The sequence below is a fragment of the Xenopus laevis genome, chromosome 6S, assembly GCF_017654675.1.
Source record: "Xenopus laevis strain J_2021 chromosome 6S, Xenopus_laevis_v10.1, whole genome shotgun sequence".
NCBI lineage: Eukaryota > Metazoa > Chordata > Amphibia > Anura > Pipidae > Xenopus > Xenopus laevis.
Window position 1 is genome coordinate 7,428,510 of NC_054382.1, and position 18,958 is coordinate 7,447,467.

The window sequence follows — 18,958 nt, forward strand, 5'->3', positions numbered from 1 at the left end:
AACTCAGTACAGTAGAAAAAAATCTCCATTTTGTGGCCCTCCTCATGTTTTATAAGACTCCAGCAATAGCTAAGAAAATCACAGCTGGCTGACTGCTGTGAAGTTGCAAGAGGTATAAGGCGGAGCAATAAAAGCGAACAGAAGCTTTCCCATGCCACATTCAATATGGCGCCTGCCGCAGGACGCTGGCGCTCCAGTGACGTCACGCGGCCCTGGGCACGGCAGGCCGGGTAGGGGGAAAGGCAAAGTTTGGCAATGTGAGTGCAGGAGGAGAAGTGAGACAGCGGGGAGGGGGTAGAGCCGGGCTCACCGTTCAGGAAGTGCAGAGCGACCTCTGAGACCGGCCCACGCCCGAGCCAACCTATCGCCTAAGCAGCCACCTGGCCCAGCAGCCAAAGCAGCCCTTGTGTGAGTCTGTGTGTGTAAGAGCCATGTCAGAGCAGCAGCAGCAGGACCCCAGCTCCCTCCCATGGTCCATCAACAGGGACGACTATGAGCTGCAGGAGGTCATTGGTGAGTAGTTGGGATTGGTCTCCCTTCTCTGCTGGGCGTTAAAATTATATATCTGTGCTATTATCTATCTGTAGCTGCTGTGTGTGTATATATATATATATATGTAGTGACTGTAGCCTGTACACTTATAGACTATAAATCACTATTACACCATTGGATCATACCATTTCTATTGGGCTTACTTTATCTATAAGAGATTAGATCTTATACAGAGGCTGACTGTCATGTAACCCACCCCTGGCCTCCCAGGGCTCTTCTTAGGGCACAGGGGGGTGTTGCCTCTAGGGCCCAACGTTTACAGGGGCTCCAGAGAGAGCGAGGGGGTTTCTCTTGATGAAAGTAAAAAGGGTTTCCTACATTGTGCAACAGTTGTTCCAGATTTGCAGACTGCAGTATGTGTCATCCCTTCAGCTGGGGGTGCTGGCAGTTTGGCTGGGGGTGCTGGCAGTTTGGCTGGGGGTGCTGGCAGTTTGGCTGGGGGTGCTGGCAGTTTGGCTGCAGTGTATGGGCTTGATGTCCCTTATATATCTACCTTTTGTCAGACGGGGGCCTCATTCTTTCTGCAGGGACCCCACTCTTTGTTAGCTAAGGCCCTGCTGGCCATCGGTTGGGTTGGGGTGCTGGGAGTTGTAGATGGTCAGCTGGAAGGCCACGGGTTGAACATCCCTGATGCACAATGAATAGATATAACGATGCTCCTTTGTATCTCTAGACATTATTTATGAATGGGTTAAAGTAATTCCAGAGATCAGCGGGTGTTTGTAAGTCAACACGTGTGGCTCCGGGGAGTGTGGGAAAGGATGGATTTGGGCAGACAGGGAAGGGTTAACAGCTGTGTGTCTGTACGTTACTGGAATACTGAGTGTGTGTCGGTTGGCGCATGAGATAGATGATGGGTGTGTGTTTGTGCCAGTGCGATGTGACATTGTGAGCCTGGCATCGGCTTCTGGCACAGCGAGGGTGGCAGTCGGTATCAACTGCCATATGGGATTTACTCCAAGTGATTTGTGTAGGTTACCAGGCTGGGAGTGGCACAGGTGGAAGGGAACAAATTTAAGGTGGCACCAGATGTTCTAGGCAGAACACTAGGACTTTGCAGGGGTTGGAAGAATGCTGTGGGCACACGGTGTAGGTGCCAGGTACAGGCTGTGTATACTCAGTGAATGATTACATGTCCGTCATTATGGGAGGGGGCCAACACAGAGCAGGTGACACAGGCTTGATAGGACACTGAAGGGGAAGAATGACACAGTTTGTGTTGTAGTAATAGAGTAATGTGTCGGAGTAATGTGTTGTTGGAGTAATGGAGTAATGTGTTGTAGGAGTAATGGAGTAATGTGTTGTAGGAGTAATGGAGTAATGTGTTGTAGGAGTAATGGAGTAATGTGTTGGAGTAATGGAGTTGTTGTAGGAGTAATGGAGTAATGTGTTGTAGGAGTAATGGAGTAATGTGTTGGAGTAATGGAGTTGTTGTAGGAGTAATGGAGTAATGTGTTGTAGGTGCCACAGGTTGTGTGTGAGCTCATGGACGGGGGGGGGGGGCATGTCTGGTACAATAAACATGGGGGTCGCAGTTGTGTGTTGGAAATGCCAAGAAAAGGCAGTTCTGGTTCTATTCAGGCATTATCCACCACTGCTGTTGGTTCTTGGTGGGTGCTGGGAGTTGCTGGGTGTAACAGCTGGAGGGTAACTTGGTGGTGGCACAAAATGAGCTTTTTTGGTTGTAAGTGGTACCAGGGACATGATTGGATACCATGGAGTTGGCATGTGAATGCTGGAGAAATTTACACTTGTGTAGCATTACATTTACAATTACTAAACCTTAAAGGGGAACTAAAGTCTAAAATAGAATAAGGCTAGAAATGCTGTATTTTGTATACTAAATATAAACATGAATTTACTGCACAAAAAGCCTAATAAACCAATTTGTTTTCAAAGTTGGCAACAGAGGGCTTTCATCTTGTAACATCTTTGCAAGATCAAGACTGCACATGCTCAGTGTGGTCTGGGCTTCAGTTGGGAGGTTAATCTTAGGGATCGTCATAAATGATCAAAAGTGAAATATCTGCCAGAAGCCGAAACATCAAAACTGATTAATAATCAGAATATGCAGACTGCACTGGGTCTGCGGATACAAAGCTCTACACGGTCACCAACTGCTCTGCAGGAAACAAACAAAGCTGCTCTAGGTCAGGGAAGTAAGGTGGGGGCTCCCCCCTGCCATTTGAAAGTATGATTGTTAGGGATGCACCGAATCCAGGATTCGGTTCGGGATTCGGCCAGGATTCAGCCTTTTTTAGCAGGATTCGGCCAGATATCGCTCGGGGAAGTACGGCGGATGGGCACACACACGAACCAATAAGCTGATCCAAAGGACCCGTGTTTATTCTATGCCCCTTACTATAGGGACAGACTGACACATTGTATTGGACAGTGGTGCACAACTGTTGATCATTCCTGTTAAGAGCAACCATTGACTTTTCAATCAGGTCTCATTTGATTGGCTGTGGGCAATTTAAATTTTTCATGCCAGTTACCCTTTTCGGTGGGACGTTCATGTATTATCTGGCACCTGGTGAATGTACGATTGTAGCCTTGAGGCCGCCATGCACAGACTGATTTTTCCCAAGTCTTGTGCAATTTGGCCACACACATGCTGAATAATCTGATTTTTAGATCCACCTCCATGATCTAAAGGTGGTCATATACCTTAAATCAGAGGAGGCCAAATGAGCAGAGCAGATACCAATATGGCTGTTCTAATAATCAGATTATAATAGGCAGCAATACACACAGTCGGGAGTCGACTGAATCAATGAGCCAATGTGATCCTCGTCCCAACCTGTCCAATACATATCTGGTTGTTTTTTGGCTAGATATCAGGCAGGACCCATACATGGGCAGATAATAAGCTGCCAACTCAGTCATGGCTACACAGCAGCTTATTTATATAAACAATAGTAGTGTTTCTGAAGCAAACACAGCAGTTTTACCACTGCAGGGCAACACTGCATTATATTTGTATTACTATAAACCACTTTTATTTTTTGATGTTACTGTTCCTTTAAGCCAGTGTCACACAAGACAAAACAGGATCAAATACTCTTTATTTGAATGGCTCATAAACATTTACTGCACTGCTGTTTGCCTGGTATGCCTGAGGCCTATTTAACAATGAGAGTGAAATAGATAAGGAGGCTTAGCTAAAGCAGTACAAACCGATGCATTGTATTTATGCACTATACACATAACATGTAAACCTCATATGTACGTATATATGCAGCGCTGTATTTTTAACACTGAGGGGTTATGTGACCATATAAAGGCACAAGGCTGCAGGCTGAGTTATACAGGGAACTCTGAGTATCACTCATGTATTATAAGGGATAATGTACCCCCTACTGTAAATGATAAGGATATTAGAAGTCACTGAGGGGTTGTTCTGTGACCATATAAAGGCACAAGGCTACAGGCTGAGTTATACAGGGAACTGTGAGTATCACTCGTGTATTATAAGGGATAATGTACCCCCTACTGTAAATAATAAGGATATTAGAAGTCACTGAGGGGTTGTTCTGTGACCATATAAAGGCATAAGGCTACAGGCTGAGTTGTACAGGGAACTCTTGAGTATCACTCATGTATTATAAGGGATAATGTACCCCCTACTGTAAATGATAAGGATATTAGAAGTCACTGAGGGGTTGTTCTGTGACCATATAAAGGCACAAGGCTGCAGGCTGAGTTATACAGGGAACTGTGAGTATCACTCGTGTATTATAAGGGATAATGTACCCCCTACTGTAAATAATAAGGATATTAGAAGTCACTGAGGGGTTGTTCTGTGACCATATAAAGGCATAAGGCTACAGGCTGAGTTGTACAGGGAACTCTTGAGTATCACTCATGTATTATAAGGGATAATGTACCCCCTACTGTAAATGATAAGGATATTAGAAGTCACTAAGGGTTTGTTCTGTGACCATATAAAGGCACAAGGCTGCAGGCTGAGTTGTACCGTTAGTGACTACTAATTCTCACATTTATAATAAGGGATACATAATTGATAATAATACACAGAAGCCAGGAATATCTTGTAAATTATATCCTTATAATCGGTGAGTAGTGATGTCATTTCTGTCACATGACTCTCTAAAACTTGTGTATTATAATAAATAAAGTGCCCCTTGTAAAATAAGAGGCTATTAGAAGTAACCTCAGAGTTCCATGTCCTATTTAAAAGAACACGGCCTTCGATACTTTTACAATAGGGGGTACTTTATTTACTATATAATACACAAAAGCCATGAATATCTTGTAAATTATATCCTTATAAACGGTGAGTAGTGATGTCATCAGTTATAAACGGTGAGTAGTGATGTAATTTCTGTCACATGACTCACTAAAATTTGTGTATTATAATAAATAAAGTACCCCCAGTTGTAAAATATGAGGATATTAGAAGTTACCTCGGAGTTCCATGACCTTTATAAAAACACTCGGCCTTCGGCCTCGTGTTTTTATATAGTCATGAAACTCCTCGGTAACTTATAATATCCTTATATTTTACAAGAGGGGGTACTTTATTCACTATATAATGCACTAATCACAGTGAGTCATGTGACAGCCATTAAAACTGATGACATCACTAAGCACCATTTATAAAGCTATATTTTATATGTTATTCATGCTTCCATGCTTTTTTATTAGGTTGTATCTCTCTCCTCAAACTAAAGGGGTTAATCATCTGTCTGACTCACTAAAGTCCTACCTCCTTCTCATCTCTAATTTTATTTTCTTTGCTCAGTGTCTTTCCCTCTCCCAGGAGCCATCGGCTCAGCCCTGCTCTCTTTTGGCTTCGGAGGCTTCTAGTTACAGTGGTTTGGCCAAATGTTTTGCCAGAGCCTCAGCTATAGGATCCAGGGCTGATGAATTTGTTTCTTGGGTTATCCAATATCATCTCTATAGAAAGAAATACAGCTACCGGTCCAGTGACTTCAAGCAGGGTGACTGGAGAATTAAAGGGCAAATCAAACCTCTATATAACATATGTTTTCTCTATATATTTCTAGAACTCTCCAGTTTAACTGTACAAGTGCTGAAATATAAAGTTGAACCCCTTTGAGCTCATGCACTGTGCCTTTACCGAGGGTTCTTGCCACTTGGGCGTGGCACTGAGTATTATGGGTAAAAAAACATGGTGGTTTGTGCCTGTGTGTTGGACTCTGCACCTTGTCGGTCCATAGCAAATTAGCCCAATCCTATGTATAGTATTGTACTGTCCATGTAAATGAGCAACATTAATCTGCCTGACATATTAGTATTGTATAGTGAATAAAGTACCCCCTCTTGTAAAATATAAGGATATTATAAGTAACCGAGGAGTTTCATGACCATATAAAAGTAGGAGGCCGAAGGCTGAGTGTTTTTATACAGGTCATGGATCTCCGAGGTAATTTCTATTATCCTCATATTTTGCAACTGGGGGGGTACTTTATTTATTATAATAGTTTATTTCAGTGAGTCATGTGACAGAAATGACATCAGAACTCACCGTTTATAACTGATGACATCAGAACTCACCGTTTATAAGGATATCATTTACAAGATATTCATGGCTTTTGTGTATTAAATATGTATGTGATATGTATGTGTGTGTGTATATATATATATATATCCATCCATTCATTGTCACCTGGCAACCTGTGGCGGTAGAGCAGATGTTAAACTACAGTTCCCAGCATGCCCTATGTCATCCCATAACAATATCCTGTAAATTATATTTGGGGGTGGGTAAAATCCAGGCTTTGAGCGGCTCTACTATAGGCTAAGGAAATCCAAATGGGCAGTTGTGCCTGTCATCCTTGTGGAATATACACTGGGAACTGACTCGTGCCTAGACTTGAGAGTCAGAATTTCCACTGGCCTGTGAAATATGATGGGGGAGTTAAAGGGAACATCATTGCTGGTGTATACAAGTCTGAGCATTGTCCTATCCTTGCATATAAAGCTGATATACATACAATAGTGCATACTGATATATGGTGTTTCTCTGTAGCATTTTACAGACTGGTGCCAAGTAAAACGTGATTGCCGCCATGAAACATGCATCCTATGTACTCGATTAATAAGTCGTGCTTTCCTGCTTTTGGCCTCTAGAGGCCGCACTTTCACTGGGGTCTATGAGCAAGATTGATTAAGCAAGGGATAGTACAGTCGCTCCCACTCATATAAATAAACATTAATAAGCCCCTTGTGCAGAATAACCCAAGTCAACATGTTTTACTGAATATTTGTACAAACATACAGTAAAAAGGGATTTGCGGAACAAAATATACAGCCTTTGAGTCTGAACAGTGTAGCTCATTGTGTACTTTTTATATGTTTTCAGGTGTTTCTAGGTGGGAGCTGCCACCTTGCTTGCTTCCTATGCAAAGGCACCACTTGTGGTCCAATATATCTACTACAGGTGTGGGATCCATTATCCAGAAACCCGATATCCTGAAAGTTCCGAATCTTTTGATGATTTCCTTTTTCTCTGTAATAATAAAACTGTCCCTTGTATTTGATTCCCAGCTAAGATATAATTAATCCTTATTGGAGGAAAAACCAGCCTATTGGCTTCATTTAAAGTTTTTATGATTTTTAAGTAGACTTAAGGTATGAAGATACAAATTATGGAAAGATCCGTTATCCGGAAAACCCCAGGTCCGATACCTGTGCAGTTTATATAACTCTCTACTAAGAGACCATTAACATCACTCTATTTTGAAATGATGATACAGGAGTGGAACCTGTTATCCAGATTGTGCAGGATCTGGGGTTTTCTGGATAGTGGATCTTTCCTTTATTTGGATCTACTTGAAAATCATGTAAACCTTTAATAAACCCAATAGGCTGGTTTTGCTTCCAATAAGGATTAATTATATCTTAGTTGGGATCAAACACAAGCTATTGTTTTATTATTACAGAGAGATCGGATTTGGAACTTTCTGGATAATGGGTTTCTGGATAAAGGATCCCATACCTATTGTATTATCCTATCCAACCACAACAGCAGAAAACCAAACTTTCACTTGCTGCACAAACCCCTCTCCACCCAGTATAAGAGCCAAGGCCTTTCCTAATTAAATATGCATACAGTTTAGCCAATCACAAATCTGTGTGTGTGGCTCAATAGGCATTTGGTTGTCGGACATCCCAAAGTCCCTCTGCCCTTAGCTCTCCTGTTTTATATCATAAAGCAGTTCTGAGTAAATGTGCAGCGATCTTCCCTGCAGCACAGGGCTTTTAAAGGCTTTTGATGTTAAATAGTTGAGCTTGTACTGGAGGCTGTGCAAACCAAGACTCCCGGATTTGGGAGCTCAACAGTCACAGAGATCTTTGTCCAAGTTGAGCAAATCTTAGGGCAAGGTCACACAAGGCGTTTTTAAAAACGTGCAGCCGAGCATAAGTACGCAAATGAAACCACACACGTATGCATGAAAGTCTGAAAAACACATTGTTTTTTCTCGTTCCCCACAATTCCACTCAGAAGAATTTTAGTAAACTTTAGTGGAAAAAAAAGTGCAAAACAATTTACATGCAGAATGCAGCCGTACTGCTCATCAATACCCAACGTAATTGCGTCACCAGCATACAAGGCCGTAAATACGTATATGTGAAATCCATCTCGCGAGAGTTTGCCCGCCATGTTCAAAATACGCAGCGTATTTCAGTGAAGTGTATTTCCGAACCTGCAGATCCCAAAGCGTTCAATAATATGGCATTTCCTTGGCGTATTGCTAAAAAAACGCAAATATTGGCGTCTTGTGGAGGATATTGGCTCGCAAGCGCCCCATGGGAATTGCTATAGTGCGTATTCCATTCTTTTCAACAGGGCTTCATTGTGTGCGTTTTTACGCTCGGCTGTACGTTTTTAAAGACGCAACGTAAATAGCGCCTCGTGTGACCTTGCCCTTAGTGGTGTGATTGTTTTAGGCCATTAGTTGGCTCCCATACAGAACCCTGGCCATGGACTAGAGTCCTATGCGGAACCAATTTTTGAGACCATGAACCCTAGGGTTGCCACCTCACCCCTTTAAAACCTAACACATATGGAATCCACAGCCTGCATGGCTAATTATGAATTCAGAATGCTATATTTATGTAGAATGTTTTACCATAAAAGTAAAAAGCTCTAGAAGCTCTCTGTTTGTTTAGGATAGCAGCTGCCATATTAGCTTGAGTCTCTCTCTGCTCACTCATAGCTCTGGGCTCAGATTCCAGCAGAGAAGGGAGGGGGGAGAGGAGCAAACTGAGCATGCTCAAGCCCAAGCCCTGGAGGTTTAAGCTGAAAACAGGAAGTCTGATACAGAAGCCCATGAGTACACAATAGAAGGAAAGAAATTCAGTGTTTCTTTTGACAGAGGACTCCGAGCAGCATTACTTTGAGGGTTTACTGGTGTATTTAGGTGGACCTTTCTGATAAGGCTTACTTAGTTTTAACCTTTCCTTCTCCTTTAAACAGGAAGTGCTGTTGCTGCAAATAGGAAGTGACATCATCAGAAGTAGGCGGAGACAGAAAAAAGTTTTGTAAAACTTTAAAAGGAATAAAATCTAGACCATATAACATTAAACATATATATGAGACCCGCAGCCCCTATACCAATCTATACCCACATCCAAAAATTCAGACCTCATCCCGTAAGGTACCCGCTTTTTTTGTGGGTAACACGCGGGTTCCCGACCCGCTGCAGGACTGTTTTTTTTTTTACTAATTTGGCCGAAACCAACCAGATACTAGTTCTAGTTATATATAGGCCAGTAAGCCTGGAAATGTGTCATTCGTGTGCTCCGTAACTCAAAGCAACCAATCAGATCTTTGTTTTCAAACAGGTCTCTAGTGAGTTCTACCTGCTGATTGGCTGCTGTGGGTTACAATTACTAGTGCAGACTTTACACCTGTTATTACATAATTCCCAGAGCTCTCAGCATCCTCCAAACTTCGTACCACCGGCCTAGAATAAAGATAATTATAAATACACTGTTCTGGCATGACAAATAAAAGTACATTGTCCCTTCCGCTAGGATCCTCCTGAAAAAGGCCGAACAGAATCCTGGATTCGGTGCATCCCTAGTAATTAATGTATATTGGAAAACTACATTTGTTTTTAGGGGGAGGCCTTTGGTTATGTGCCCCGTTATGGGAATGAGAGGCTGTGGGACTGTACCATGCAGCGCATCATTATGGGGGTGCAGCCCTTGACCTACTCACTCCCACAATCCCCAAGTAGGTGTGGAGCCCAACTCCCACAGAGACACCCAGATGGCAGCGGAATATCAATAAGCCTCACAGATCAGGGCTTCTTTAGAAGTTGGGAATCTCTGGAATTTCCTCACTCGGGAGAGGGGCGGGGCGGCCTCCCGTCCCTGTGAATTTGGGCTTTTGATTTTGAGAGGCAGGGGCCTGACTTCATTAAAGCCCCAGGCTGAGTGCTTAACCCATTCAGGGCTGCAGGTTCTAGGGGTGGATGGCAGCAGAGGGTCCTGATGCTTTTGATTGTGTTGCAATATCAAAGGCATCTCATTGTATCACGCATAGATCATTGCTGATGAGCATTCATATTTTTTTCTCTGTTTCTGATTTTCTTTACAATTTATTCCTGTTGGTTTTGATACACAATGGCTAAGGATCCATCTGTGGTCCGGTGGCTTTTAGTTTTGGGTGGTATTTATATAGTAGGGGGTAGAATTTAGGGGAAGAGTAAGCATTTGTCATCCCTTGTCATATAGTGTTGTGGCTTTACATAGTTATGTCCTGTTATCCTACAGCCTGATCCTTATTCTCATTATTGCCATAGTGCAGCCTTAGTACAGAAGCATTATCTATACCTGAGCTTAGTTTTATGGATTTCTCTGTATATACCATAAGCAATGTTAGGGTCTGTTCCTGCTGAATTGTGCTTAGTACAGAGGAATACCTATGCTGCCATAGTTTTATGATATCACTCTGTACAGACTATGAGCAAACTTAAGGTGGCCATACACGGGCCGATAAAAGCTGCCGACAGACCGAGTCGGCAGCTTATTGGCCCGTGTATGGGGGCCCCCGACGGGCTTCCCCGATCGAGATCTGGCCGAAAGTCGGCCAGATCTCGATCGGATGGGGTTAAAAATCCCGTCGGATCGCGGCCGCATCTGTTCGTTGATGCGGTCCTGCGATCCGACCGCCCGTTTGCGAACGTGAAGAATCCGATCGTTGGGCCCTAGGGCCCACGATCGGATTAGCCCGATATTGCCCACCTCAAGGTGGGCATATCGGAGGGAGATCCGCTCGTTTGGCGACATCGCCAAACGAGCGGATCTATCCGTGTATGGCCACCTTTAGGGGACTGTTCCTGCTGAATTGTGCTTAGTACAGGGAATACCTATGCTGCCATAGTTTTATGGGATCTCTCTGTACAGACTATGAGCAAACTTAGGGGCTGTCCCTGCTGAATTGTGCTTAATACAGGGGAATACCTATGCTGCCATAGTTTTATGGGATCTCTCTGTACAGACTACGAGCAAGCTTAGGGGACTGTTCCTGCTGAATTGTGCTTAGTACAGGGGAATACCTATGCTGCCATAGTTTTATGGGATCTCTCTGTACAGACTATGAGCAAACTTAGGGGACTGTTCCTGCTGAATTGTGCTTAGTACAGGGAATACCTATACTGCCATATTTTATGGGATCTCTCTGTACAGACTACGAGCAAGCTTAGGGGACTGTTCCTGCTGAATTGTGCTTAGTACAGGGAATACCTATGCTGCCATAGTTTTATGGAATCTCTCTGTACAGACTATGAGCAAACTTAGGGGACTGTTCCTGCTGAATTGTGCTTAGTACAGGGAATACCTATGCTGCCACAGTTATATGGGATCTCTCTATACAGACTATAAGCAAACTTAGGGGACTGTTCCTGCTGAATTGTGCTACACTAACAGAAAATAATTGGGCGATTGTGCTACGACATCTACTAGCGCCCTTAGTATCAGCCAAGGACAAACTGATACAAGTTAAATTTCTTCATCGCATTTACATGACACCAGAAAGGCTCAACTTGGTAAACCCGGACAGGCCCAAAACCTGCCCCAGATGTTGTTCAGAAACTGGAAACTGGTTCCACATGACATGGTCCTATGTTGCAATTCAAGGCTATTGGACACGAGTTTTTGCTTTTATTTCAAAAGTCATGGTGCTTCAAGTCGAACCTACCCAAACAGCTGCACTACTGGGGTTAAAGGAGAAGGAAAGGTTAAAACTAAGTGATCCTTATCAGAAAGGTCCATCTAAATATACCAGTAAACCCTCAAAGTAGTGCTGCTCTGAGTCCCCTGTCAAAAGAAACACTGCATTTCTTTCCTTCTATTGTGTACTCATGGGCTTCTGAATCAGACTTCCTGCCTTCAGCTTAAACCTCATTGCCCTGGGCAAGAGCATGCTCAGTTTGCTCCTCTTCCCCCCCCTCCCTTCTCTACTGTAATCTGAGCCCAGAGCAGGGAGAGACTCAGGCAGGAAGTGATGTCACACCATGTTAATACAGCAGCTCCTATTCTAGACAAACAGAGAGTTTCTAGAGCTTTTTACTCAGGTATGGTAAATCATTCTACAGAATAAATATAGCATTCTAGTTGCACTATTGCAGCTAATCTACTGGCAATAAAATGCCTCTGTAGCTTTCCATCTCCTTTAATGACTGGGCATGACTTTTCCAAGGAAGTCAGAGTGTTCCTTCAAACTCTTTTGTTCTACGCCACATAAATGATAGTTCTCAAATGGAACAGACCACTGGCACCTACCAAAGAGGCTTGGAATGCGGCTTTGCCATTTTACAAGGAAACATAAATAGCTCGGGGATGTCCAGACAAATTTATTGACATTTGGTTACTCTGGATATTAAACCCGATTACAAATAGTCCTGAGGTACTATAGGAGATTTGCTTGTTTAGTAATATGTTGATAAATGTCTAATAACTTTCCCTACGGTTCTAATATTACACCCTGTTGATGGGATATTCAGGAGAACGTTGAGTGTTGTGCATACATACAAATGTTTGTTTTATGTGTGAAAAATTGTAAAATAAAAATAAAATAACAAAATAATAAAAATAATAAAAAACAAAAAATAAAAAAAGTTGTGCTCACTACAGCAATGGCACCCCCTATTGCTCATTTTCTTTCTACCCAAAAGATAATCTTTAAAAATACACCAATAGGAATACATATTCCAGATACAGATAAGAGTACAGGTATTGGAACTGTTAATACGGAAATCCGTTATCCAGAAACTCCGCATTATGGAAAGGCCGTGTCCCATAGACTCTGTTTTATCCAAATAATCAAAATTTTTTAAAATGATTTCCTTTTTCTGTGTAATGATAAAACAGTATATTGTACTTGATCCCAACTAAATGTGGCCATACGCGATGAGATCCGCGCAATGAGATCCGCGAAATGAGATCCGCTCGCTGAGATCCGCTCGTGTATGACCACCTTTAGTTGGTATCAAGTACAAGATACTGTTTTATTATTACAGAGAAAAAGCAAACCATTTTAAAAATATTCGCCCTAGGGCCAAATGATCAGATTATAATGAAGAAAATGGAAGCTGGCAGATCATAGGACCCTAGCCGATGCGGTACTCGATCAAACCTTCCCAATCGATAGGCCGATTTTTTAGTCTATCAATCTGGGAGACCCCATACATTGGCAGATAAACTGCCAGTTCAGTCTAAGGGCGGAGACACACGGGAAGATTCAGGGAGATTTAGTCGCCCGGTAATTAATCGCCTCTTCTTCGGGCGACTAATCTCCCTGAAAAGCCTTCCCGCCGGCTGGAATCTAAACCGACGGCAGGATGGCACTCGGAGCACTTTGTATTCCGAAGTCGCCCGAAGTTTCCTCGTGAGGCGATTTAGATTCTAGGCAGCGGGAATTTAACTTTACATACGTTAGAAATGAGGACACGTTCTGATAGCGAGACTAGATTTTATTACTACTCGGGCAATGTCCTATTCCGCTGCAGAGAGTTTTGTTGAATAATACAGAACCCATTAAACTTTTAATTCTCATTGCAGTTTGCATTAGTATTTCACTGAGTGCATGATATTAAAATTAAGTGTGAGGTTAATGTCACCTTTAACTGTGCCATAAAGCAAGTAGCTGAGTTGTGTGACCCACAAGAGCTTTATAAGTGGCTTCATATCCATTTATATATTTGTATTCCGCCTCCTACCCAACCCTAGAAGAGCCCAGCGCTTGGGGAGAAGATGCGAAAGTCTAACTAAAGAAGTAGCTAGAAATGTTGTACATGATGTTTTGTGCTTCTGTACCAGCCCAAGGCAACCACAGCCCTTTAGCAGTAAAGATCTGTGTCTCCAAAGATGCCCCAGTAGCTCCCCATCTTCTTTTCTGCTGATTCACTGCACATGCTCTGTGCTGCTGTCACTTACTGAGCTTAGGGACCCACTCACAATATACAGTACACATAGAATAGAAATGTCACAATATAAGGCTGATTAGTAATTAATACACATAATTACTACATGGCAGCACAGAAACCAGTGCAATTAGCATCAGAATTTAATAATCAGCAAACCTGTAGCATCAGCTTATATTACAGCCAGGGAAGCTCATTTTCTGCTGGATAATTAGTGACGAGCCCTAAGCTTAGCTTCTCAACAGCCAATCAGAGCCCACTGAGCATGTGAGTGTCACAGACACTTTCCAAGATGGTGACCCCCTGTGACAAGTTTGAAGTCCTGGATCATTGCTGCTATTGACAAGCTGAAACTATAGCCCCCTGTTCAATATATAATATATGGTATTTTTAATCATATTAATTTTTAGGGTTTAATTCTCCTTTAAGTGACTCTGCATCCCCGGCACATTCTGCTGAGTGGCTCTGCGCCTCCCTGCTGAACTCAAGTCTGCTCCGCCATGCAGTATTAATGCTGTTCTTTTTGTGAGTTCAGCAGTCATTATTTTTTATTTCCACATCAAATGTCTCACCCGCCCCCAACTTCTCCCCTTCTCTCCTTTAACAAGGGCAGATAAATGGGAAGCCAGGGGTTCCTGGGAGAATTGTCTGTTGAATGCATCGCACGCAGAACTGCAAAAACCTTGCTTGTTAGATACAGCTAAAAGCCTCGCTCTCTTATTTCTCTGGATGCGACAGCCCTGCTATTTCCCTTTGAATACAGGTATGGGATCCATTATCGGGAAACCCATAATCCAGATTGCTCCAAATTACGGAAGGCTGTATTAATGCATTTTTAAAAAGAATTTTACTGACCTGTGTAACTGATTAAATGGTTGCTGGCATGGGATTCCTGCAGCAGACTGGTACCATTAGAAAACTAAAATAATCAGGTAGATATTCAGTATATATGGCATCAGTGCTGTGGAGTTGGTACATACATACTTCAACTATGACTCCTTGTTTTAAAAGAAAAAGTAACCCCAAAATCTGAAAGTGTATCAAAGTAATTAAAATATAATGTATGGTTCAACTGCACTGGTAAAACTGGCGTGTTTGCTTCAGAAAGACTACTATAGTTTATATAAACAAGCTGCTGAGTAGCCATGGGGGCAGCCATTCAAGCACAGGATACACAGTAGATAACATATAAGTACTACTATAGTTTATATAAACAAGCTGCTGTGTAGCCATGGGGCAGCCATTCAAGCACAGGATACACAGTAGATAACAGATAAGTACTACTATAGTTTATATAAACAAGCTGCTGTGTAGCCATGGGGGCAGCCATTCAAGCACAGGATACACAGTAGATAACAGATAAGTACTACTATAGTTTATATAAACAAGCTGCTGTGTAGCCATGGGGGCAGCCATTCAAGCACAGGATACACAGTAGATAACAGATAAGTACTACTATAGTTTATATAAACAAGCTGCTGTGTAGCCATGGGGGCAGCCATTCAAGCACAGGATACACAGTAGATAACAGATAAGTACTACTATAGTTTATATAAACAAGCTGCTGTGTAGCCACGGGGGCAGCCATTCAAGCACAGGATACACAGTAGATAACAGATAAGTACTACTATAGTTTATATAAACAAGCTGCTGTGTAGCCATGGGGGCAGCCATTCAAGCACAGGATACACAGTAGATAACAGATAAGTACTACTATAGTTTATATAAACAAGCTGCTGTGTAACCATGGGGGCAGCCATTCAAGCACAGGATACACAGTAGATAACAGATAAGTACTACTATAGTTCATATAAACAAGCTGCTGTGTAGTCATGGGGGCAGCCACTCAAGCACAGGATACACAGTAGACAACAGATAAGTACTACTATAGTTTATATAAACAAGCTGCTGTGTGGCCATGGGGGCAGCCATTCAAGCACAGGATACACAGTAGACAACAGATAAGTACTACTATAGTTTATATAAACAAGCTGCTGTGTAGCCATGGGGGCAGCCACACAGCAGATAATGGATGAGCCCTGTTCAATACAATGGTGTTTGATCTGTTATTTGTTATGTAACCTGAGCAAACACACAGTTTTTACCACTGCATGCTAGCAGTATATCTGTTAATTACTTTATAATGCTTACATTTCTTGGTGTTCCTGTTCCTTTAATGTACTGATGTATTTTCCACGTTGATTAATAAAGTTAATTACACAACATACACAAAAATATAAACCACATGCTAAACCAAAATCAAAGTTGTACCACATAAACCAAAAAACAACTGGAAAACCTAAAGCAGCTTATACAGGTATGGGATCTGTTATCCAGAATGTTAGGAACCTAGGTTTTTCGGGATCTTTGAGTCAAATCATTGTCTTCATATCTCAAGTCTACTAGAAAATCATTCAAAAAGTAAATACACTCATTAGGCTGGTTATGCCACCAATAAGGATTAATTATATCTCACTTGGGATCAAGTACAAGCTGCTGTTTTATTATTACAGTCTATGGATTCTGGATAACGGGCTTCCGGATAACTGATCCCATACCATATTACTTGAACCTGGCAGATAGCTGTATAATTGCTGTTGAACACATTCCAAAAATTAACGAGAATATTGTTCTTGGAAACAGAATTGCTTCTGCCATATCCTTCTTCATAGAAGCTCTTTAATCTGTTTTGATTATTTGCAGTGCTTGTATTTAAAGGAGAAGGAAAGGTCTTTTAACTTGTGGTGCCAAAAGTTAGGCACCCCCAAGTGATCGCTTGTACTTACCTGACTGGAGCTACAGTGAATACTCAACTTGCTGACCTACCATGGGAAATAGTGGCATGCTATACAGTCATATGAAAAAGTTTGGGAACCCCTCTTAATTCTTTGCAGTTTTGTTTATCATTGGCTGAGCTTTCAAAGTAGCAACTTCCTTTTAATATATAACATGTCTTATGGAAACAGTAGTATTTCAGCAGTGACATAAAGTTTATTGGATTAACAAAAAATATGCATCATAAAAAATTCGTCAGGTGCATTAATTTGGACACCCCAACAGAGATATTACATCAATACTTAGTTACAAATGTAACAGCCTCTAGACGCCTCCTATAGCCTTTGATGCGTGTCTGGATTCTGGATGTGGCTATTTGTGACCATTGGTCCATACAAAATCTCTGCAGTTCAGTTAAATTTGATGGCTGCCGAGCATGGACAGTCTGCTTGAAATCATCCCATAGATCAGGGGTCCCCAACCTTTTTAAACCGTGAGCCTCATTCAAATATAAAAAGAGTTGGGGAGCAACACAAGCATGCAAAAGTCCCTTGGGGTGCCAAATAATGGATGTGATGGGCTATTTGGTAGCCCCTATGTGGAGTGGCAGCGTACAAGAGGCTCTACTTGGCACTATACTTAGTTTTTATGCAATTAAAACTTGCTTTCAAGCTTGGAATTCAAAAATAATCATGTGCTTTGAGGACCCTGAGAGCAACATCCAAGGGGTTGGAGAGCAACATGTTGCTCACGAGCTACTGGTTGGGGATCACTGCCATAGATTTTCCATGATATTCAAGTCGGGAGACTCCAGAATATTGTACTTGTCCCTCTGCATAAATGTCTTTGTAGATTTCTAAGTGTGTTTAGGGTCATTGTCTTGTTGGAATATCTAATCCCTGCATAACTTTAACTTTGTGACTGATTTGAACATTATCCTGAAGAATTTGTTGATATTGGGTTGAATTCACCCGACCCTCGAATTTAACAAGGGCCCCAGTAGTCCCTGAACTAGCCACACAACCCCTGAACTAGCCACACAGCCCCACAGCATGATGGGACCTCCACCAAATGTGACAGTCGGAAGCAGGTGTTTTTCTTGGAATGTGGTGTTCTTCTTCCGCCATGCAAAGTGCTTTTTGTTATGACCAAATAACTCAATTTTTGTCTCATCAGTCCAAAGCACTTTGTTCCAAAATGACTGTGTCTTGTCTAAATGAGCTTTTACATACAACAAGCGACTGTGTTTGTGTGAGTGCAGAAAGGGCTTCTTTCTCATCCCCCTGCCATACACATGTTCTTTGTGCAAATTGCACTGAATTGTAGAACGATGTACAGATACACCTGCATCTGCAGCAAGATGTTCTTGCAGGTCTTTGGAGATGATCTTTGGGTTGTCTGTAACATTCTCACAATCCTCCGCATATGCCGCTCCTGTATTTTTCTAGGCCTGCCAGACCTGGGTTTTACAGCAACTGTGCCTGTGCCCTTCCATTTCCTGATTACTTTCCTTAGGGCTCTTACACATGAGCGTTTTTACCTGCGCTCCCCTGCGTTCCGTTTTTCGGCGTTCAGCCGCAGGGGAGCGCAGGAATAGACTAATTTCATTATTTGAAATGGGGCTGTACTTACACGGGCGCGTGTAGGCGCCGAACGCAGGAAAAATGCAGCATGTTGCGTCTCAACCTGCGTTCGGCGCCTACATGCGCCTGTGTGAGTACAGCCCCATTTGAAATAATGAAATGCGTCTATTCCTGCGCTCCCCTGCACCTGAACGCCGAAAAACGGAACGCAGGGGAGCGCAGGTAAAAACGCTCATGTGTAAGAGCCCTTTCAGTTGAAACTGACAGTTTAAACCTCTGAGGTTTTTGTAGCCTTCACCTAAACCATGATACTGAACAATCTTTGTTTTCAGATCTTTTGAGCGTTGCTTTGAGGATCCCATGCTGTCACTCTTCAAAGGAGAGTCAAACAGAAGCACAACTTGCAATTGGCCACCTTAAATACATTTTCTTATGGTTGGACACACCTGCCTATGAAGTTCAAGGCTTAACAAGCTAATCCAACCAATTTGGTGTTGCAAGTAATCAGTATTGAGCAGTTACATGCATTCAAATTAGCAAAATGACAAGGGTACCCAAATTTTTGCACAGCCAGTTTTTCACATTTGATTTAATTTCATACAACTGAATACTGCTTCACTAAAA

At 42.3% G+C, this 18,958-nt stretch overlaps 1 protein-coding gene across 1 annotated transcript in view; it reads left to right on the plus strand.

Annotated features, from left to right (window-relative positions):
• The first annotated feature begins 263 nt into the window (after positions 1-263).
• Positions 264-18,958, plus strand: part of oxsr1.S (oxidative stress responsive kinase 1 S homeolog) — a 59,521-nt gene continuing 40,826 nt past the window's right edge. Inside the window, 1 exon segment of the mRNA NM_001093467.1 lies at positions 264-513. Coding sequence (NP_001086936.1) covers positions 432-513 — 82 coding nt within the window. The 5' untranslated portion in view covers positions 264-431.